Raw genomic sequence first — 22,663 nt, 5'->3', positions numbered from 1 at the left:
TAAATAGGACAAATCAATTATTACCAAACAAAACTGAGAACTGTTACAATAGAATAGATATATAAATTGCAATTGTATTTAAGGAGTTTTTGTTGTGCTGAGTAAGGTAACATTTTAAGTTTTTTATGGATTGGAGACCTAAAGACCCTCAAAGACGAAGTTGCATGCTCTAGAAAACAGGGCATAGTACAAAGGTCCCAAGTTTTGGACTGTTTCCCAGTTCAGGCTGAGTTTACCTCTTGACAGAAAGCAACTGCACATCCTAAATCATAAATCCTTTCCTCCTTTTTCACTGAATCCTCTTGAGTACACAAATATCTGAGTAGTACCACAAAAGAAATCCATGAGGATTTCAAGATCGGTTCCTAAATATTGTGCACCCATGAAAAAGGTGTACCAGTCATTTTGCTAAATGAGCCAACTGTATGATGTGTTTATAAAAGTGTCAGGTTAGCTATGGCTGATCACTGCTGCAGTTTTGGGCCCGGCAGCAGCGTTCTTCTCCTTACTTTCTAATTTGTGCATGTCTAATGCTACAATTCTTTACTAACTTGCTGTATTGTCTGTGTTGCTCTTATCAACTTAATAGTACTTTGTTGCTTTTAACTATTTGTGTAATGTAGGCTAACTGTGTAGATATTTCAAAGAAAGACAAGCGAGTCACGAGACGATGGAGAACAAAAAGTGTCAGCAAAGATGCAAAAATTCAACTTCAGGTACTGAATGCACAATGTTTTACTTTTCACTGTACTTTTAGATTAACTTCTAATCATGAAATGATATATTAACTGGGAGTAGGAAGTCAATGTGCTGTCTCATGTTTCTGATGAAGTAAATCAAATCTCTGTTTGTTTTTCAAAACCTAGAGAAATAGTGAGAGAGGTACTGATTTTACTTTCTTTCAAGTGAAAACATTGCCATCTAGGGAAAGGAGGGGGATCTGAATATTAGTTAATTAAGGTGCATAAAATGCAATATACATGCACCACATGGGTATACTGCTATTCTATATCAAACTTGCAAAGAAGGGCAGTTGAAGACGTGACATCAAGCTAAAAGCAGAAAACACACAAGTTGTCTTTGTCAAGACCTATATAGGAATATTTCCAATAATAAGTATTTTCACAAGCCTTCTCTTATGGAAAAGGCTGTAAGGGAGCAAACTGAACAACCAAAGAATAAATTCTGTGAAGAAAGAATTTACTCCACCCTTCCACAGAGCCAGAAGGTAAAAGCACAACAATAAGCATAATGTGCATGTATTGCTGCCTTGTGTTTTGTTGAAGGCAGTTGTGTGTTTTGAGGTCTGATCCAAAACCTAATCTTTTTTATAACTGAGCAACTGATAATGAAGACTATATTCAGTTGTCTTTGGGAGCTAACACTCACCACTGTGATGTCTGCTACTGAATAAATAAATGTTAGCAACTTTCGATCCATTAAAATACCCACAAATTCATGTAAACTTTGAAAGCTTACAATATGTCCCCTAGAGGTACAGTGAGGAGTTTTCTCTGACTTTTTTTAAGATTAATAATCTTAAGGAAAGAAGAAATTGTAGTTGCATCAGCTTTCTCACTACAGCTCTTGTAGGGGATTTTTTCTTTCTACCTATTATACTTTGACAAATCGTAATAGATTGAACAAGGAAGCATCTCTTAGGATTAAAAAGGTTTATTAACAAAGGAATTTTGGTGATTGATGTCATGTACATGATATTACCTGCAATTGAAGGATCACTGCTCTTCCCTGCTGCTGAATAACACCAGGCACTTGGTGCCTGTAAACAGTCAGAGTCATCACTGCGTGTTCTTTCGTGCCACAGTGGTCTCAGAGAAGTCCTATCCACAAAAGTGATGAAAGCTGTCAATGTATGATGATCTATGGTGGGTCATAGTGAATAATAAGGTGTTCTTGTGTTGCCTAAACCTTACCAAAGTAACACTGGTCTGGACTTCCTTCTGTCATTGGCACCTGACTCTCAAACTGCTGTTTGTGCTTTGGCAGGAATTGTGTCTCAGCTCCTGAAATTTTCGAATACAGTTGGTTTACAGGTTCATGTAAGAGAGTTTGTTTGCATAGCACTGCTTGACGTGGGTGTGTCCCTTCTGTACTGATAATGAACTCTACCTAACTTGGGTCAACATGAGTTCCTGGCAAGATTTATGCTGAAAATTTATTAATACTGGAAGTTTATCTTTTTAGAGCAAAGCATTAAGTTATTGTTGATTGACTTATAAATTAATTTGTAGTGAAACAAAAACAATAAAATTGTTCTAAATTATATGAAAGATGAAGAATCCTTTATGGCTTCTCCATTATCTTGCCTAGTTTAATGGGCTCAACACATTGTTTATTCTTCCAAGGGCTGTCTTGTCTCAGGAATGGTCTGAAACTGTGATCTGTAGGAAGATGGCCTCACTCTGATTCATTGTTATTCCTAGTTTGTTTATGTTGCCATTCCACTAAAATGTGGATTTCCTCTGATGCCTAAGTGCCTTCTAAGTTAATCCCATTTCCTTCTACCTTCATTGGCCTCCCTCATAGGTCATTTTTTCAAGACTACTTTCACTTTCTATAAACTGTTTATCAGAATATCCACTAGTGAGAATCATTCTGTCTAATTTGTGATAATTTCTTCATGGTACTTACACATTAATTGCTATTAAGTGGTTGACATTTGGTACTAGGAAAATTTCTGTTCTCCTGTTACTTTCCCCATGTCTCCATACATCTCATTAGTTTTAGGGAATAATGCTTATACTAACATACTAATTTTAAGCTGGTTGCACTACTAATTCCATTTGTAGTATTTGCACTTTTTTTTTTTTATTTAGAATGAGCAGTTGTTAACTACCACCAAAGACCCTCAGATAGTATGATGTTGAGAGCCATCCTTCTGGGGAGCATAAAAATTAGGGAGCTTTATATACAGATGTGTTCTTTGTGAGTAATGGGGAACAAGGGAGTAATTTATACAGGCTTGGCATCCGCTGTGTAAGATGCAAGGAGAGAATTTTCCCATCCAGATTTTGTATTGTACTTGTTACCATTATTTTTTAATAAGATAGCTTTCATTGTATTCTTGCTAACACATTCTGTAGTATGAATGCTAGGTGTATTATGTATTTAAAATATTTTTTCTTGTAAGAGCAGCTGCTCAATTAGATTCTTAGAAATATATAATTACCAATTAAATATACCAGTTCTGTGTGCAGTAGATTTTGCTCACACAGCTAATCCCAGTGACTTGAGTGGGGGTACTCCCTGAAGTAAAATTGAGCATAGCATGTCTATGTATGTTTGCAAGTTTGGGGATTTAGAATTGTTTTTAGTAAATAGTTTAGAATTAACAGCTTGATATACAGGCTTTTACTGAAGCGTAATACATGAATTGCTTCTCTGAAGAAAAATTATTTTTATGAAGAAAGTTTATTTTGGTTTTAAAAAAGCCTATCTAAAATCTTATGAAAATGGCCTGCAACAAGTTATTTGACCTATATTAATTCATTTTACAAATGATACTTTTGTACAAGAACTGGATTTTGGTGTGTTTTTGTTTTGGTTTGGTTTGGTTTGGGGTTTTTTGTGGTTTTGTTGTTGTTGTTGTTGTTTTTGTGGGTTTTTTTTTGTTTTGTTTTTTAATTTCATTTCTTTCCCTTTGAGTAAAAGACTAAGTTACGATTCTCATGACAGCTTAAAGAAATTCAAAGGAAGAAAAAAAACCATTACCGAAAATCAATAAAATAAACGAGTGTTGGTTTTGTTTCCCTCAAAAGCTCAAAGTTGTGAAGTTCCAAGACTAATTTTATTTTTCATTTTACGTTTTTTTTATAGTAGGGAGCTATACAGTATGGAGTAACCTGAAAAGTCGTCTTGCTTTCAGCTTAGAGCTGGAAGTAGCTTACTTCTTTTTTCATTAAATAAGTATTTATTTATATTGTAACTCAGATTAGGCAGCCCCTGGTGGTCTAGTGGTAAGGGCGCCGCGCTATCACCGCGGAGACCCGGGTTCGATTCCCGGTCAGGGCCACTCCCGGGCAGGTGGGGCTCGTTAGCCCTTAAAGGCAACCCACCTACGTCCTAAGGACCTCGCTGCCACCGTCCAAGCTCGCTTGGCCCCAGCAGATGAACCTTAGGATTAAAGGGTGGGCTCAGTTCCGCGTACACTGTGTCTCACCTAAAAAATCCAATGCGCAGGCTGGAAGGTGGAAAGACCTTCCCCGGATCTTCGCTCGCGAAGACTGGCCATTAACTCAGATTATGACCTCACTTTCTGTTGTGTCAAGAAGAGCGTGTGGTTCTGTAAAGCTCACTGTTGCCATTTTAATGGTATATTTACATTCATAATCTTTTATGTATATATATTAGTGCATCTCTCTCTCTGTACATGTATATGTCCCTATTATTTAAACAAGAATATTATTTTAAACTCTTATTCACATGATAGGCATGTTTCTGTAGAGCACAAAGAGCTTTACATTATGTATACAATGTGTTCTCTGCTTAGTAAAGTTTATACGTAGTATTTCAGAGGTTATGTACATGTTTTTTTTAATGTCAGAATTATATAGAATACTGCACCTGAAGTCTTCTCTTACTGTGATCATTAGACAGCTCTTCCACTTGTCAGTAGTATTGCTTCTAGTATCATCAGAGGGTGAAGTGTTAGGCCATTCTCAGATGAAACAACTCTATGGAATGTTAGAGAAGCAAAACAGTTCAGTTAGTAACTGAAATACAATATCCTGTTCTTTAGCATGGTGTCCATGTATCCAACCTATACCACTGTTATTTGTATGGTGCCCAGGCTACTTTCAGAAAAAGTGTATATAGACCTAAAAATCCTGAAGTGGCTATAGGTGAAGATATAGAGGAATAAAAAGGTAAAGGAGTTGAGAATTTTTTTCTAAAAGCAGAAAGGTGTATTTTCTAGTCTTCCAAAGTCTTAAAATGCCTTCAAAATAATGACATTTTGACTAGAGGTTAAATAGAATGACTTTATGATGGGTGTGGAGCTTCTCTGCATTAGAAAATTACTTGCTTGACTTTAATTTACCATGATGAATTTTCTTAAGAAATTAAGCAGGATGAGGCACAGGTTAGGCATACAGAAAACAAAGTAGCTGTGGGAATACTTAGTTTTCATTTCTGCTGCTTTATCTTAGTTTTTGCATTGCTTTGTAAGCCAAGTCTTCAATAATGTATGGGAAAAGTAGCTAGAACGCAAAAAAGTGAAATGTGGGGAAAATGAGTCAGTAGACTCAAGGATGGATGTGGAAATGCTGGAGCTATGGATAGGAATGTTTACGTAAGCAAGCTCACTGTGTAACATACACACTGAAAAGTTCTACCATTGAGACGCATGCATCTTCGATAACCACAATTTATGCACTTCCTCTAATGCAAAGTGATCTCTTTCAGAATTCATCTTCTAGATGGTCTAGTGACCCCCAGAAGAAGTTTGTGTTTTGTCTCTTTTTCTGTCATGCCATAGCATCCTTTTTGTTTTCTTATTCCATTATTGCCTCATGACTCTGAATGGCAATGCTAATAGATTTTTTTTTGTAGTCTGAGTGCACTGCAGTCCAACTCATCCACAGATAATTTTAGTGAAGTATTGAGCTTTTTATGTCTCTGACATACACAAGTGAAATCACGTGATATGTCCTCAACGTGTGTAGGCCATAAGAGTTAACAAAATTGAAACCCACTTAAAGATTCTCCCTCTCCCTTTTCTGATCACCTTTCATCTTCCTGTGTCCCATCACCCCTTCCCTTCTCTTTTTCTACTTCCTTCTCTTCTTGCATTCACTGTCAGGAAGGGCCGGCACCGAAGGGCCAGTTCAGCTCAACACGACGCCGGCAGAGACTGGCAGCTGCAGTGGCTACAACAGTGAGTGGATTTAAAAATCAAGGGATAGCTCTAAAGATGGGGAGCTGTATAATTTGATTGTCTAATAAGCTTATGAAAATGTTTCTTGCACTTTTTGGAGGCGTCCGTGCTACCCACTCTTAGCTGAGTTCCTTAGGAGTGGTCAGGCCCAACAGAAATTATTTCCATAAATGTGGGTCTGAACTTGTTTACATGGTACATGTCCCTCCTCCTTTATGCAAGTGCAAGTGACAGACTCAGGCCCTGCACTATTTGAACATGTCTTTGACATACTGTTCTGTATACTATAAAATACTATAAAAAAAATCAAATTCTGCTAAAGATTGTTGTGACAGTCTATAGCAAGACAGCAGAATTAAGATTTGTTACAACCAACCATGGAATTATAAAATTTTATTAATTTTATGAGTAATGTAAGGTTAGCCTTTTTGTTTGAGACACTTTCTGTTTACATTCCATAATCCCAAAAAGTCATATTACTACTTCAGTGTCTGTATTTAGTTTTGCTAATTCTCCAGGTCTTTGACAGAAAATGTGGAGCTATGAAATCAATAGAGGGGCTGGGAATTAGGTGGGGGAACTCCTGTTTGTGAAATCAAATTAGCATCCAAAGGATATCTTCAGCTGTTGCTTTATCAAGAAAATATTCATTAGGAATGCACAATACAGACATTAATAGTAATCCATCAACTGATCAGTACAACTGCTAGATAGGGAAGACTCTGTGCAGCCAAAGATTGAAGTGAGTGCATATCCCTTATCTAGCCAAAGCAGTGACTATCTTCACCAGGCTGAAGTACACCAGGCTAAAGGGTCAGCTGTTCCAGGCCATAGCTAAAATTCCCTGGATCAGACATAGTTTCTGCCTCACCTTAGCTATCTTGAGCTTCTGCTACCTGAACTGCAAACTCAGTTACTGCTATACCCTCCTATAAAGCCTGAGAGAAATCAGTGTTTCTCCAGTTTCCAGATTAACTCATCTAAGTTTATTCCTCCCTAATCAGTTGATGCTGAATGCTCTGTGCAATAATCAATTGCTATTTTGACTTCATCAGTCTCCCTGCCTACCAGAGAAATCAGCCTGATTCCCAATTTACTTGGCTGAGCAGCTGAGTCAGTGGGAGGCTCTAACCATCAGATTCAGCAATAGTTAAACAGCATTGGTAGGGGTTGTACTCCTTACCTGAAGAGTGTTTCAGTGGATAAATACAACTGGACTCAGATTGGAAGGCATTAGGAGTAGAGGGAATTGCTGAGTTGTTACCTGCAGCTGAAGTGAGGACCAGTTGAAGGCACCAAAATGACTCTGCAGCTGTTACAGTGTTTGTGGCTATGGCCTGTTCTTCCTGGCTGATGCAGCAAAGTGCTTGTCTCTCCCAGACAATGAAGCTGTGTGCATAGACCAAGGGACACAGAATTATATCAGTTAAATGCACAGCAGGAAGAGGACATTTTCCGTACAACCCACTCCACCAGGAACAGTCTGTTCCCACATGGAAACGTAATTCTGAAGAAGGTGATGGATGAGTGGGTATTATGCCTCTGGCATAAAGCAGGAAGTTAGGACAAGGTTCATCTGAGGTCATGCCTGGAAGGGTGTATATGAAGGAAACAAGAGTGATGCATTAAGAGGGTAAATATTTTTTAAAAAACTTTCAAAACAACAACAATAAAGAACAACCAAAATGTAAATGGGTTATAAAGTCAGAATCAAATCACCATTAATATAGAGAGAAAACACGTCAGTTTTTAAAAGGGTAAAAGAAATAATGTTGGCAGTGTTTTTTGGACTCTTGCCTATGCAAAAGAATAAAAATTTTTGTTTAATGTGGGTTTTTTAATCTTCTATAGAAAGTAGCTTCAAAACTTTTCCAAAAGATGCATATGAGGAGAGTTCATGTCAATCAATAGTTCATTATTTTTGGTGCTTGTATTTAAAGCCATCAGCAAGGCAGATACTTATCTCTGTCATGTGAATGTATATTTCTTGCAAGTGGTGTGACAGTACTTGTAGAATATGCAAATTCTGTTTCTAGGACATAAATTAAAATATTTTTTTTTCCAGTAAGCCTCACTTCAGGAAGACTGCTTTTCAGCCTGCCCAGCTGAGGTATGAGGCAGAAATGATGAATCTAAACCAGATTTGTTCAGCCAGATTCATTGCAGAGTGACTAAAGAGCCCCCCACCACATGCAGGCAGCCTGCCTGCAGCTCTGCCAGTCTGTGTGGGTCTGGGCCAGCCTGACCCATCCCCACAGGCACATGGGGCTGTGGGGACTCTCCCTCAAGCACCTGCATTATAGCTGGTGTCAGCTTCGTTCATGCCTTCTGGAGGGTTTGGTAATGCTCCACACACAGAGGTGTCATGTAGATACCTACTCTGCTCTCCTGGAGCCACTTAGAGCAGTTGAACCTTTGCAGTGCTCCCCATCAGAAGGTTCTGGAAACACACTCTCTGATTTAAGAAGAGGAAAGATTTTTTTTAAAGGAAATTTGAAATTAACCTACATTTAGCCACAGTAGTCTATTAACCTAGTTTTGGTGGGCTCTTGAAGGAGGCAGTCTGGTGCTTGCAAAGAAGATAATGGGTTAAATATCCAGTAAAAATGGAAGGAATTTATTCTACATCTCCTGTTAATTAAATCTTCTTGGTATGAGGCTAAAATGAGGTCCAGTAAAAACTACCTACTTTGTTGATATAACCAGAACTCAAAATACATGAGAGAAGGAATAAATCTTATATTGGATAGGTGCCACAAAGCTAATGTTTTATGTGCTATATATACCTGGAAATTGAGGAAGAACAGAGTGGAAAATGGTATTTCACAGAATATGCTCTGGAGTGTCATGATGAATAGAGCCCATAGGAGTTTGAGGGTTTCATTGGAGAGTCAGAAATCTAAAACATATATTGATGTCAGCTTTTACAGGAAGGGATTGATAAAACCATTCCCCAATCTAATTGAATAACAAGGTACCAAGTTCAACCACTGATGGCAGTACAGAATTAATCTGTTGATAAAAATTCTTAGTAATATGACTTTTTATGTTGTCTGCTGCTCTTTATCATGCCTTGGAAGAGACATTTTATATTTTGGCCCCATTGTTCATATTTGAATAATAACATTGGGCTGCAGTGTGAAAATTCTTGATTTACACATTTGATCAATATGATGAAATGAATTAGATTTGATGTGTTAAACAGTGCTTACTGTGTTAAACAGTGCTTAATGTTTAAGTAACAGAATTTAGTTCTGCGTGCCCTTCCTTTGCATTTACATTTGAAAATTGGGTTCTTGGCCTGATTTTCATAGAAATGTGTGTTAATGGTAACATAAAAATAAAATACAACATACACTCACACACACATCACATATATAACAGTGGTAGCCATATCCTGCATATGTAGTATACAGGTAGCTGCTCAATACACGATACATGGACATGTAACTTAGAAATTCTTGTTTTATTACCATATCTGAAAAGTATAGAAGAAAGAGAAGTGGAATTGATAATAAACTAAATTCTTTTGTTCCATCTTACTAAACTGTATCGCTCTGCATTTATTTATGGTTTGTGTACTTTAAATGAAAATCAGGTGGATTTTTTATTTTATTTTTTGTTGTCGTTATTTATTTGTTTGGTTTGAAAGAAAATAGACTATATGCTTTTTCCCTCTTCATAGTTACCAGTATAATGATTTTCAGCTAAGGGTTTACCAGTAGTTTTGAAAAACATCAGTGATATATATGATAATGTTATATCCTGGTTTTAGGTCTATGGAGGAACTTGCATACTTCAAATGTTGGTATTGTAAAACAGTCATCTACATGTACTCCCAAATGTTCAAATATAAAGGAGCATGTCTCGTGGTTCAATTTTCCAGTAATCTTTTAAGCGTTACGAAATTGTCCATTTTTGTAAACAGCGGAATTTAAATGCTCCATCATTAGCTGTTAGCGTTGTATTTAGGTTGCCTTTTGTCTGTTTCAGTGAAAAACTTCAAGAGAATTCTGCATCAACTGTGTTGAGATTTAGGAGAGTAAGAAGTTACGTGTTCACTCTCACCATGTTTTTTGCATTTTGAACTAAGTCTTTTCAGAAGGAATTTATATTTTGCTTCAACAGAGTCAAAAGTTTGGTTACACTTTGTACAATATTTCTTCACTGCTTCTTGCTGTAGGTTCCTTTCAGTGCTACAATGTCACCCGTTCGATTGCATTCGTCCAATCCCAACCTTTGTGCAGACATTGAATTTCAGGCTCCCCCAAGCCATGTAACAGACCCTCTGGAGTGCTCTACTGAGTACATGAAGCTTCAAGAAGAATTCTGCTTGATGGCACAAAAAGGTAACTGAAAACGTCAAGCCTTTCCTGTAATGTACCTCTCTGTTGTGTTTCTTTATTGCCTTCACTTAGTTATGACCAGGGCATTCATCTGCATTAGATGATAATATATAAGAATTTTTAGCTGGTCAGGTGGCTTACATAGAGGCAATGTGTTATATATTCCATGAATGTCATAAATATAGAGATAGGTAAACTCTCTATCTGATGTGAGATTGTTTTACAAGTCTTTTGAACTACTTTCTGCATCCTGTAAATATGTGATTGAATTTGCAACCATTTTCTTTCAAAAAGATGCTTTTTTTCTCCCCAAAGATGAATCAGAATGTCACTACTGCACATAATACTGTGCAGTTCATTTTTGTGCAATGTTTTCTATGTCAGTGGAAACAATGTAAAATGGAATATAGCATTTAGAAATGCTATTTTATTGTCAGCAAATGAATGCTCCTACAAACTGAAAAATACTATTTTTAAAAGGATTTATTATCAGTTTGCTGTTATATAACAAACATAGAAAAAATGTGACTGAGCTTAAAAAAGTTTAAAACCTGTTTAAAGACCAAGTAATCCTCTTTGTTAGTGCAATATTAAATCTTAGCAGAACTGATTTTTGTGTTATTCTAAAAAGTACAAATAAAAAACAGAAAGAAAAGAACACACATTGGATATAGTTTTCCCAAATATGCACTTTCCATATGTTCAGTACCAAGAATATTCCCAGATGACTTATGTGTGAACAGACAGTCTGCACATTACAATCGCAAGCTGTAAGTGTTTGTACTTAATTTGGCATGGATTACTTGAAGTTCAGATCCTTGTTTCAAATGTCAATAATTGTGGGATGCAAGTCTCACTCACTGTCTTTATTGCTGAAATATTGTAATAGATGCCCATGTGATTTCTGCAGCTGAGAAAACACTTGTTTTATTTTTTTCTTTTTGCTTAGTGCATTCTCTTTTGAAGTCTGCCTTTAACAGCATAGCTATAGAGAAGGAGAAGCTTAAGCAGATTGTTTCAGAGCAGGATCTTACAGGCCACAATGCTCAAATAGCACACCTCAGACAGTCCCTCTCTCAGGTATGTTCGTAATTTCATTCTGAGCACATCTAGCTTGCCAGATGCACTACTTCTTTTGTATTTTGGCCATTTCCTGAGGTAAAAGAAGCTAAGAAAAAGCCAAATTCCTGACTAGAACTATGATGTACTCTGTATGACATCGCTCTAACCTCAGTGCATGTGAATGTAAAGGATATAATGTGTTTGTGTAAGCAGGTATCTGTTATGGTTTTCCAAAGTAAAGAAAAAGCACTAAATGTTTTTATACAAATGCTAGATGTCTTTCCTGGAGCTATATCCAGCACAGCCAAGGAGATATTCTTGTTTTCATAATTAAGTTTTAAATTTTGACTGTACGTTGTCAGATTTGTTTTATATGTCCATGTCTCTAACTGCACAAGGAATCTTGGGTTACAAGATAATCATGGGTAAATTGGATTTCCAGATACATCCATCCTACTGTCCAGCATCTCTCCCACTTAAGCTAAATGAAAAATTACAATTTGCTTTAGTGGGGGAGAAGAAGTAAAGCAACAAGTCTGGTTACAAAATAGCTCAAATTTTTTAATCCATTGTCAGTGAAACATAAAAGCTTTTGCTGGATCTCTGTGGAGGACTGCATCTGCAAGAAATATGAGCAGAGGTTTAAAGACAAACTTTTCTATAGATACAGATGCATATCGTGTTATGCAGATTGATTACTGTGTGTTATAATAAAAAAAGGTTAAGGAGGTAAGGGTAGCCATTTCTGGTTATTGATACAAATTAACTAAGACCTGTGGGGATTTATTAGCAATTTCTATTAAAAAAAGGGAAACAGGTTTTCTTCTAGATCCTGGCCTGCAGTTTTAATTTAAAAGTTGCTGTCACACACTAGTTCATAGCCTTAATGGAGAATAAATGGAAAATTGACTGTGACTTGGATTGTCCAGTCTCATGACCAGGTTTGAGCAGTTTAAGAAGCTACTGCCAGGCTGCTGTTAGTCATCACCTTCCCTTCCTGGTGGATGGCAACTATGAGCATGCCCAGACCATTTCAGAACAAAGCAAAATTGGATAATTTAAACTGTTTAGTGACAGTTTAAAGCTGCCTGTTTTACTTTGGTCCTGCTTTGTCCCAGTACATTGATGCAGTCTCTTCCTGAGTTTGCACTAGGGGAAGACAGAACAAGATTCTTACTTCATTGTAACAGTCTTTCTCTACTAAAACTGCATGTCTTTCTGTTGTTCTTTTCTATAGTCCTCAGTGCTGGCAGTATATTAAGGTTAAGCCAGTTCATGTTCTAGAATTTAGCATATTATACTTTTCCTGGATTTCAGACTTTTGCATGTGAATCTTTCCAAATAACACATGTATATATGCACCCAAATTTATAACCTAGATTGGACTTTAAAATACAAGAAAAATCAGCAGATATCAGACATCAGCCAAATTCGGTTGGTATTTGTGACCCTGTAATGGATCAGTAGCTTGAAATGAGCGTGCAAAAACAAATCTATAAAATTGATCTGGACAGGCAGACAATGACACTAGCAATCGTGTTGATTTTGAATGAATGAAGCAATTTCTGTTTTCAGACTCTTAAGTGCTGACAACCTTGATTTGGAAGGGGCTGTATGGTTGTAAGCCCAGAGTTGCCTCTTTGGGCCTTTTGTGGGTAGTTCCTGTTGGTTGTTCTGCAATTTCGCTCTTTCTTGCTGTATTCACTCCCCATTTCCATAAGTACATAACCCACTAGTACACCTGCCCAAGAGCTATCTAAAGAATTAGGGTGGAATGCCAGTGTTACATTGTGGGAGAACATCTGTTCCCCCTGTTTCCTGAAAATCACTGAAGGCAAAGTAACCAAAGATTAAATTATGTTAGAGAGGATCTCAAAATAGGTATCTCTCTATAAATGGAAGAAAGGAGGTTCTGTAATTTCTTAGAAAATTGCTGAGAAGAAGAATTTTTTTTTTCTTTTTTTTTCTCTTTAATGCCTACATTTTAATTTTAAATGAAATGTGCAATTTTTATTTTAAGGCTCTCAACCAGAATGCTGAACTAAGGAGTCGCTTGAACAGAATACATTCAGAATCTGTTATTTGTGATCAGGTTGTCAGTGTAAATATTATCCCTAGTCCTGATGAGGTAAGACTTTGGCCTTTAATGGATTTAGAGTACAAACAAACCTTGCTAATTCTCACTGATAGCTTAAACACACACAACAAATTATAGAATTTTTCAGATTTGCAAGTGTTCATTCGTAGAAGACATCAGGTTATATTTCCTTACATAAAATAAAACTTCTGTCTTTTGTTTTGCACATCTCAGACCTCATGAAAGAACTCAGCTCAGTCTCTTTGGAGGAACAGAGAAGGACTCCAGTTTTGGAATATTAATTGTTGGCTGTGGGAATTAGTGAGGTTTTACTGTATTTGAATGTAACACACAGTAGCTAACCAGTTCTGTATTTTAGTTTCTTGCCAAATCAACAGAACAGTGTAGTATTTAATGGCCTTATTTTGCAAGTCCTTAAAGGGCCTGACATCTAGTAAGTATCTTGAGTGGTACTGCTAAAATCAAAAGGTTCAGTCTATGAACCAAGCACTGCACTGATATATTTGCAACGTCTAGTCTTTCTTGTTTTGCTCAACAGATTAACGAACATTTGTATTAATAATAGCAAGCTTCCCTCATGACAAATCTGAATTTATGAGCTGTAATATATTACAATTAATATGGTCACTTTGACAACCATTCTGCTTGATTTTACCAAAATGTTTTTGATTTGTCATTTCTACTATTTTTTTTCTATGCATATGCCATTTCAATTAATGTACTCTTGTCTCCTAGTTATTTCTTCCAACAAGAAAGAAAGGTTAAAATATGTTTCAAATTACTTTTGTTAATTTGCTTTTTGAAAGCGTCCAAACAATTTTTCCAAGAATCCAGCATGCTGGAGACAGGCAACAGAAGACAGAAGTGAAGTGGTGCCACAGCACAGCAATCTGCAGTGAAATTCTAGGCAATGGCCATCTCCTCTGTTCTGTACTTTTTCTTGGTTAGCTGTTTCTTTTTCATATGTACACTGTTATCTTGGTAGAAGTGTTCCTTGCTGAAGGAGCCTTTCAAAGAGGTTTCCAGATCTCTCATTCAGTTCTTCTTTTGATTATGTATGTATACTCTTGCAGTGTGTAGACAATTCTAATGGAAGCATCTTTTTTAGGTAGGGGTATATGTATTTGTCCAACTCCCTCTAGTTTACACAAAACTTCAAAATTTTAGTCACTTCCTGTAAAGATTACAATGAAATTACTTCTATTTTCATTATAATTCATCCAGCATCACAAACCATCTACAAGCTTGTAAGTCCCAATGAAAAAGAAATGGATTTTGACCTCTTGGTTTGTTTATGGGGGTTTTTGTGATTTTTTTCTTTGTGCATTTTGAAGTAACTGTATGGAATAAAGCTACAGGACTAAGATGTCAACAAAACCATATGCAGGATATCTGGAATAAGATTAATGGGGATCGAGTTGCAATCTGAAGAGTTAACTGTGCTTAGAAGGGCTTCAGTAGTTTCATCTGTATTATCTCCCCAAAGCAACGTGCTATATAAATTAAGGGATTAAGCCTATTTCCCTCCACAGCAACAGGTCCTTTGGTAAAATGGTACAGGGAGAGAATCTTAATTTTCCTAAATGTGATAGCCACAGAAACTTTGTTCCCTTTAGTAGTATTGAGTCAGTGTTAATGGCATAATTCAGATGAGATTTGGAGTACAAACATGGAATAAAAGCCCACAAATATATATTATATCCATCCTCCTAAATATTCAGACATTACAAACATTGTTACTAAACTGGTTCACCAGGTCATTTATTTGAAAAGATACTTATAACTCCCTGACCTTATAAAGCTTTATATTAAAATTTTGGTTGTATCGAGGCTAGGTCCCAGTGATGTAATTTGTTATGACCAGGTGTCCCCTCATCTGAATTTCATGTTTGAACTTGTCTGACAAATCCAGGTCTTGTCCACAAAATCATTCCTTTGGATAGAGAATTAAATCTGCAATGTCATGCTACTAAAACTTAGAAGTAGATGCTGAGCAGGCCTCAAATGAGGACATTGGTCTCTCTGTTTGGAATGCACTTCATTTTTTAATTCTCAGTCTTATCTGTTAGGTACACACACAGTCCTACTAAAATGCTGTCTTTACTCTCTGTGCTTATATTTGGCATAGGAAAATTAGTCAGGTGATTTACACCTTCTATGCATATTTCTTTTCTATTAGAAATAATACTTTTACTTTTTTGTGCTTTATTTTCAGACAGGTGAACAAATTCACGTCAGTTTGCCACTGTCTCAGCAAGTTTCTAATGAAAGCAGGCTCTCTATGTCTGAATCTGTTTCAGAGTTCTTTGATGCACAGGAAGTGCTTCTATCTGCCAGCTCGTCAGAAAATGAGGTAGGCTATGACAGCACACTGCAGCTTTGCTGTTGGACAGATTGAGGTATTGCTACCACTAGTGAATTTTTTTTTAATATAATGCTACTTAGAAGATGTAGATAAATAAACATGAGACTACCATGTGAAGAGGTGCAGATGTTCCCTGAAGTGTAAAACTGAGTTGAAAGTTATTTGTATCAGTAGCTTATATTCAGTGCCAGGAACAGTTATGTCTGACTATGCAGTCAACTAAATTTAGATTCTAAAATATTCTTAAAAAAAACACACAAACAACAATCTTCTACTATATACATAAGGTTATTCTCTGTAAGGAGAGAAATAGACAAAAAAGTAGTATTTCTGGAAAAAAAATTGTTTAAAACAATTCTTAAAACCAGTCCAAACACTGATGCGATTCTTGTTTTGCAAAATTATAGGTTGATATTTATATAATTATTTCTGAAACAGTTTTACTGTTTGCTTCTTTATAAAGAGCACAAATCTGACTAAGTCTTCTCACCTTCCATCCCTAGCAAATTATGTTGTCAATGTTTTGTTCATCTCTGATCTCACTTTAATCTGCCTTTTGCAAATTTAATGTCTGTATTTGGCTTCAAAGCAAGAAATTCAGAAACATGAGGAGAATGTAGCATTTGTTTTGACCCCTTTGGTGCATTGGTAGTATGGGCTAATTGAAACATCCAACTAATTTAGTTAAAAGCCCTAATTGGATAGAGATTATTTTTTTGAATATTTGTGTTTCAGTTTACTATTTTCGTCTAATTTGGCAGTATATTTTATATGCATTTGAGTTGATCAGTATTTTATTTATGTTTTAGGCTTCTGATGATGAATCTTATATCAGTGATGTGAGTGATAATATATCTGAGGACAACACCAGTGTTGCAGACAACATTTCTCGGCAAAGTATACCATGTTTCAAACTTTGGGAAATTACATTGGTTGTGTTCATGTACCAGAATTACTGCATGTCTGTACAAGACCAACTCAGCTGAAACCAGTGAAGCTGGGCTTGCTTGTTGTGGCAATGAATTGGTTTGATGGAGAAGTCTATTTTTCTTAATCTTGTTCTTTCTTAAGATAATATTTTTTTTCCCTTCCCAGTTCTTAATGGTGAGCTAACAGGAGGCGCTTTCAGAAATGGGCGGAGAACTTGTCTCCCAGCTCCCAGCCCTGACACCAGTAACATCAATCTGTGGAATATTTTGAGAAATAACATTGGCAAAGATCTTTCCAAAGTATCCATGCCAGTTGAGCTAAATGAACCTCTGAATACCTTGCAACATCTTTGTGAAGAGCTGGAATACAGTGAACTCTTGGACAAGGCTGCTGAAACAGATGATCCTTATGAGCGCATGGTAATAAATTCAGTGTAGCACTTCTTCTGTCTGTATTTAAAAGGTAGCTGTTAAATGGAAGTGTAGACAGGGTTCTCTTTTGCTCTCCCTGTTCACTGACAACAGACCTGGTCAAAGATAGAAAACCAGTGTCATGTACAAACTGTAGTTTTAAGGGACTGTTCAAAGACTGAATGAGGCCATGAATAAAAAGAAATTATGTCAACCAAAGGAATAGAATTTCTGCTGGTTTTGGCTAAGATGAGTCGCTTCATTCTCAGACGTGCTTCATTAATCCAGGTTTCAGTCTGGGTTGTGTGAGTTGTGTGATACCACATAGTCATGGCATATATACACAAGAATCTCTGCCTACTCTCATGTTCTTGTCTGTATTTTCACAGGTTCTCATAGCTGCTTTTGCAGCATCAGGCTATGCCTCTACCTACTTTAGAGCAGGAAGCAAGCCATTTAACCCTGTGCTTGGAGAAACTTACGAATGTATTAGAGAAGACAAAGGATTTAGGTTTTTCTCAGAGCAGGTAAAACTTTTTTCTAGATAGACACTCCCATTTAGATTTACATTTTGGTTTCTTAATTTTTAAAGAATAATATAATTTTTTATTTCTAGTTGGAATGGTTTGCTTTTGTAGTAGTAAATACTGTTGGTATGAGTGAGCTTCATTAAATGCTAGAAGGTACACATTTTTATAGTAATCATAAGGAACTGTTTTAAGTACGAATATTTAAGTTGTATCTGTTTTCATAGCCACATAGGCTAATGAAGAGTGGGGGCTATTTAGTATTTTCATATTTCAAAAACAATTGTACTGTTTTAGGAATGAAAATGAAGGGGTTTTAACTCAGCCAAACTGTTTTCCAGGTTAGCCACCATCCTCCAATTTCGGCCTGTCACTGTGAATCAAAGAACTTTGTGTTTTGGCAAGGTATAATTTTTAATTTAAAAGCATAACTTCTGTTTGATTGTCGAGTAAAAACATTGTCTGTACAAGTAAGATTTGCATTTGGAACTTACTCAGAATTTCTCTGCTTATTTTTGAAGTATCAAATTGTAAACTGATGCTCTGATTTCACTCCAAATTCTTATTCTTAAGAGTGAGGAGATGTGTTACAACTTCCCTTGTCACTTGCAGTCTGTTTTTACTTTTCTGTTTAAAAGTTTTTTACCAATTTACCAATTACTATTTCTTACAAATGCAAGCAGTTCTTTTTACACATTTAAAAAAATAACTCTTTTTTCCTTGTATCTATTGATACATGCCTTTAATTTGTATTGAATGTTTTCATGAGGGATTTGACAATAATGTAGCGCAGACACAATTCCTAGAAGAAAATTAAACTTATCTTTAGTTTTCCTGACCTACTGTAATTTTCTAGTTTGGTTTTTTTTTTTTTTTTTTGGTATTATCATGGCAAATTGATACCACCTACTGTCCTGTTTTGAACCGGGTGGTCTAGCACAGATCATCTGTTGTGCCACACAGATCACTTCAAGGAGGAGACTTTGGTCATTTAAGTTTTTTTAATGTTGCATTATTACGTTCAGATATCAGGTGGAAAAACAAATTCTGGGGGAAATCAATGGAAATTCTGCCAGTTGGAACCTTGAATGTGACTCTTCCAAAGTAAGCTACTGTCCTCTCTCCTTTTGTTTTCAGTCTTTGCTGTAACCTAATCTGTGCTGCCTTGTTAATATGGGGGAAAATATGTGTAGTCATCACATGAACTGTACTGGTGAGGGTTAGTGCCTGACTCAAATGTCTCCTTAGTGTTCAGGTGGGGTTACTGAAGCATTTTTGAGCCTGAAGATCTATTTCATTTTTTTGCAGGAAAAATATGCAGACTCTCTAGAAGGTGATGGAGAGAGTGGGATAGAAATGTTTCAGGAGAGAGAACCCATGTTTTAGACATGCAGTAGTGATCAGCTGTTCAGAACAAGGCTGCCAGATAGGACTGTCAGCAACTAGGACTGTCCTAAAGCTCTGTGTTGCTAAGTGTTCCCTCAGAACAACTGCTAGTGACCATATAAGTTCTTTTTTCAAAATGTAGATAAACTAACGGGTGTTCTTCAGATGCTGGCAGAGTAGTGAGAAGTAGTAGTTTCATCACAGGTAAGACTCTGAAGCTCTGACAGAGAATGTGCTTTGCACAATATAATACCCTCACTTTATTCTTTTTTGACATTAGAGATCCTCTGGCTCTGGATAGTTGTTACAGAGGGAGAGGGATGATGCGCCAATGTGCTCCTGACTTCCTGCTTCATTTCCTTGATCTTCTTTTCATATTTATTTTGTTCTGTTTGTGATTTATTTATATTGTCTGCTTATAACCTCAATTCAGCCTTGTGTTGATCTGTGAGACACCATCCTGCCCCTATAGGAATTGTGGCCAAAGCACCTTACTGTGAGGACAGTGACTATTCCATGCAGGGCTTCAGTGATTCATAATGTCTTGATTTGTGGTTCATAGCACCATTCTGCAATTCTCTGCTCTGGAGCTTAGGTGAGCTTCTCCAAGGAGGATTAATAATGTACCCAGAAGCAGTACTTCATTACTGTAAGCTATGCAGACGTTTATGAGCAAACATGGTCTTGTATTTACAATAATGGAGCAATGTTTTACTTTTTTGTCAGTAAAGATCATGATTAATAGATGTTACCAACTAGTTTTTAATCTGTTCTTAGGTACGGAGACTACTATGTCTGGAACAAAGTCACTACTTGCATACATAATATTCTTAGTGGAAGGAGATGGATAGAACACTATGGAGAGATAACTATCAGAAACACAAAAAGCAGTATTTGTATTTGTAAACTCACATTTGTCAAGGTAACATATGGATCCTAATACATATCCTGTATTTATATAATTGCATAATTTAAGCATACATCAATTCTTCATTTCCCCAGTATTCCTGAAATCCACATTCCACATTTTATCTTATCATAACTATGTAAATTGTCAAATAAGAATGGTATGTCAAATGGTGTGATTTTATTCCACAGAACAGTTGATATCAAGTGTGTTCCATTGATGTATAGTTGTGTGCTATACTGTTCCTGGGTTTAGATTAAAAATCAAATGTCATTTCTTTTTTTATATTACCACAATGAAAAGACAAAGTCAGTGTATGCTACTGTGCCATTTTACTTCTGCCTTTACTAAAATTTGTTGGTCAATATTTTATCTCTTTAGATTAAATAATGCTGCTTTGATTCATAGTATTTTAATATCCAGGCAAGAATCATATATAAAAATAGAACTCAGTGTAGGTATGTTATGATTTATTACTATCAGTTATTTTCCCTAAAAATAAGTTTGTCTTCATATTGCAACAAAAGACGTTGATACCATTGCAGTGTTAGCAATGGGGTATTACCATAAATCTGAAATCTGTGTTATGATTGATGTTCTGGGAAGGGGCAACTGGCTTTTAGATGAAGGTGTAAGAAATAAATGTGTCTAAGGAAAGCAAAACAGAGAAGAGAAATAGAAAGAAACAAATAACAAATAATATTGAATGAATGTCTTCCTTGCTGCAAGCAGTAGTGCGCGACACCCATCAGAGGATTTCCTTACAGGTACGGATATTTCTTCATATAGGAGGAGGAGAGTTAGCTGGCTATGACTGACAAAGTGTCATTTTCGCAGAATTGTGTGGGATTTGGGTTAATGAGTGACAGTGTAGTTCCCAGATATGCAGATAATTTAAATATATTTATGCCAAAACCACACAAAAAATTTTTCAGGGTTTCTCATATATTAAGTCAATTAATATTCAGATCATCTGAGTTTCGCATTTTGGTGGTCTTGGTTCCCAGCGAGCTGTTCCAATGCAAAATTTGGGCAGTGGATTCCACATAGCAAGATTCATGCAGTATGTGTATTGGTACAATGGGCAGAGTGAAACTTTTCTTAAACTTGCAGGTGAACTACTGGAATTCAAATGTAAATGAGGTCCAGGGTGTTGTGATAGATCAAGAAGGGAAAGTGGTTCATCGTCTTTTTGGAAAGTGGCATGAAGGTCTTTATTGTGGAGTTGCACCTTCAGCCAAATGCATATGGAGGCCAGGTAAGAAGCTCATGATAAACTCCAGCAGTTGTTATAGGGTAAACCTAGACTATGTAAAACTGTTTTAGTCTTCACTTTAAGTACACAAAATACCACTAGAGAAATTAAAATTCCTGGCTAGACAAATAAACAAGAACTTACGTAACTTTAAAATAATGTTAAAATGAAAGTGTTCTTACAGGGCATAATCTTGTACATCACTGTCTGACTCCAGGTCAGACTGGATTCTTAGGGTCAACATAAGAATAAAATTAAGTAAAAAAAACCCTGGGTATCTGGGCTGGCTTGTCTGCCTTCTCACAGAGAGTGGGGTAACTTACTTGGAATCAGCAAATACGAGTTTATTGAGTTTGTTGTCTTAATCCTTCATTAGCCTAAAGAATTGGTCGTCAGAGACGGTGAGCGCCTATGATTTTAGGATCTAATTTCAACTTCCTTACTGCTTGCTTAGAGGCCTGGAGGTTGAATGAATCATCCTTTGCATCTCTATCTTTTATACATGCATGTATCTTTCAGACATGCATTATCCAGGAATATTCTTAGTATTTTGAATCCTGCTCTGTATCTATAGTATTTTGAGCCCTACTTTGCACCCTGCTCTCTGAAATGTCTACTCTGAGTGCTGATAGTGCAGTAAGGTGTTGGACAGTGGAATCAGTCTGGGAATGAGCAGTTAGTTCCAAAATTACCTCTAAAGATCAGTTAAGGTCAGGTTTTAGACAGATATTTGTTAAGCCCACTTTCTGGGGAAGAGCAAATTGTTTTTAACTTGAAAATCTTGAAAACATTAATTGTTATTTAAAAGGAGTGATGATCATAAAAGTTTTGAGTCTATTAGCATGTAATTACAACCTCTGCAGATAAGCAGCTGAAATTAATATTTAGTGAGGTTTTTTCCACCTAGTTTTGATGCTTTTTAATTGTAAAATATATTTTTTTTGTTAAAATTTAATAAATAAAGGAATCTCTTGCATATTTAGAGTAATAGCTTAAAAAGCTTTTTTCTTTCTCTTATATGCATACAGGCTCGATGCCAACTAATTATGAACGTTATTATGGCTTCACAAGGTTTGCTATTGAGCTAAATGAATTAGATCCTTTATTGAAAGATCTTCTTCCTGCAACAGATGCACGCTTCAGGCCAGATCAAAGGCAAGAATGCTTATTTATACACTTAATATTTGGTGGGCTTAGGGCTGGGTTTGACTGAGTCTTGAATTTTGTCTTTGTCTTCACTTCAGTCTGAATTAAGCTTTGAAGAAGTCTACTAGTAGAGAAGATAGTATTGCAATCGAATTTCTGCTTTACCCATTTGACTTAAAGTACAAAACTGCTTCTATAGTAAAGCTACAGTGCAATCTTGGGGCAGATTCCTCCTAACAAACTGAAAGACAGGCTCTGAATGTCATGCCTTCCTGCTGTGAATGAAAGCAACACTAATTCCTTCCAAATTCTCAGTTCATAGTACTTCAGCATTT

The 22,663-nt window shown here is 36.3% G+C and overlaps 1 protein-coding gene across 7 annotated transcripts in view; it reads left to right on the top strand.

Moving 5' to 3' along the window:
- The window catches only part of OSBPL6 (oxysterol binding protein like 6), a 98,856-nt gene that overhangs the window by 64,286 nt on the left and 11,907 nt on the right, over positions 1-22,663 (top strand). For 3 of the 7 annotated variants that reach the window (XM_050340569.1, XM_050340568.1, XM_050340567.1), the window contains exons 10-23: positions 624-716; positions 5,822-5,896; positions 10,080-10,245; positions 11,192-11,322; positions 13,325-13,432; positions 15,618-15,755; positions 16,577-16,664; positions 16,863-17,116; positions 17,497-17,634; positions 17,976-18,039; positions 18,660-18,738; positions 19,798-19,942; positions 21,041-21,185; positions 22,211-22,337. In XM_050340569.1, the coding sequence (XP_050196526.1) occupies positions 624-716; positions 5,822-5,896; positions 10,080-10,245; positions 11,192-11,322; positions 13,325-13,432; positions 15,618-15,755; positions 16,577-16,664; positions 16,863-17,116; positions 17,497-17,634; positions 17,976-18,039; positions 18,660-18,738; positions 19,798-19,942; positions 21,041-21,185; positions 22,211-22,337 (1,751 nt within the window). The remainder of the gene's footprint in view (positions 1-623; positions 717-5,821; positions 5,897-10,079; positions 10,246-11,191; positions 11,323-13,324; positions 13,433-15,617; positions 15,756-16,576; positions 16,665-16,862; positions 17,117-17,496; positions 17,635-17,975; positions 18,040-18,659; positions 18,739-19,797; positions 19,943-21,040; positions 21,186-22,210; positions 22,338-22,663) is intronic. The other 4 variants (XM_050340571.1, XM_050340570.1, XM_050340573.1 and 1 more) reach the window with 4 other exon arrangements.

The sequence above is a fragment of the Myiozetetes cayanensis genome, unplaced genomic scaffold, assembly GCF_022539395.1.
Source record: "Myiozetetes cayanensis isolate MyiCay16 unplaced genomic scaffold, myiCay2020 scf9, whole genome shotgun sequence".
NCBI classification, from domain to species: domain Eukaryota; kingdom Metazoa; phylum Chordata; class Aves; order Passeriformes; family Tyrannidae; genus Myiozetetes; species Myiozetetes cayanensis.
Note: the sequence above shows the minus strand (reverse complement) of the source record. Positions and strands in the feature narration are given on the sequence as shown.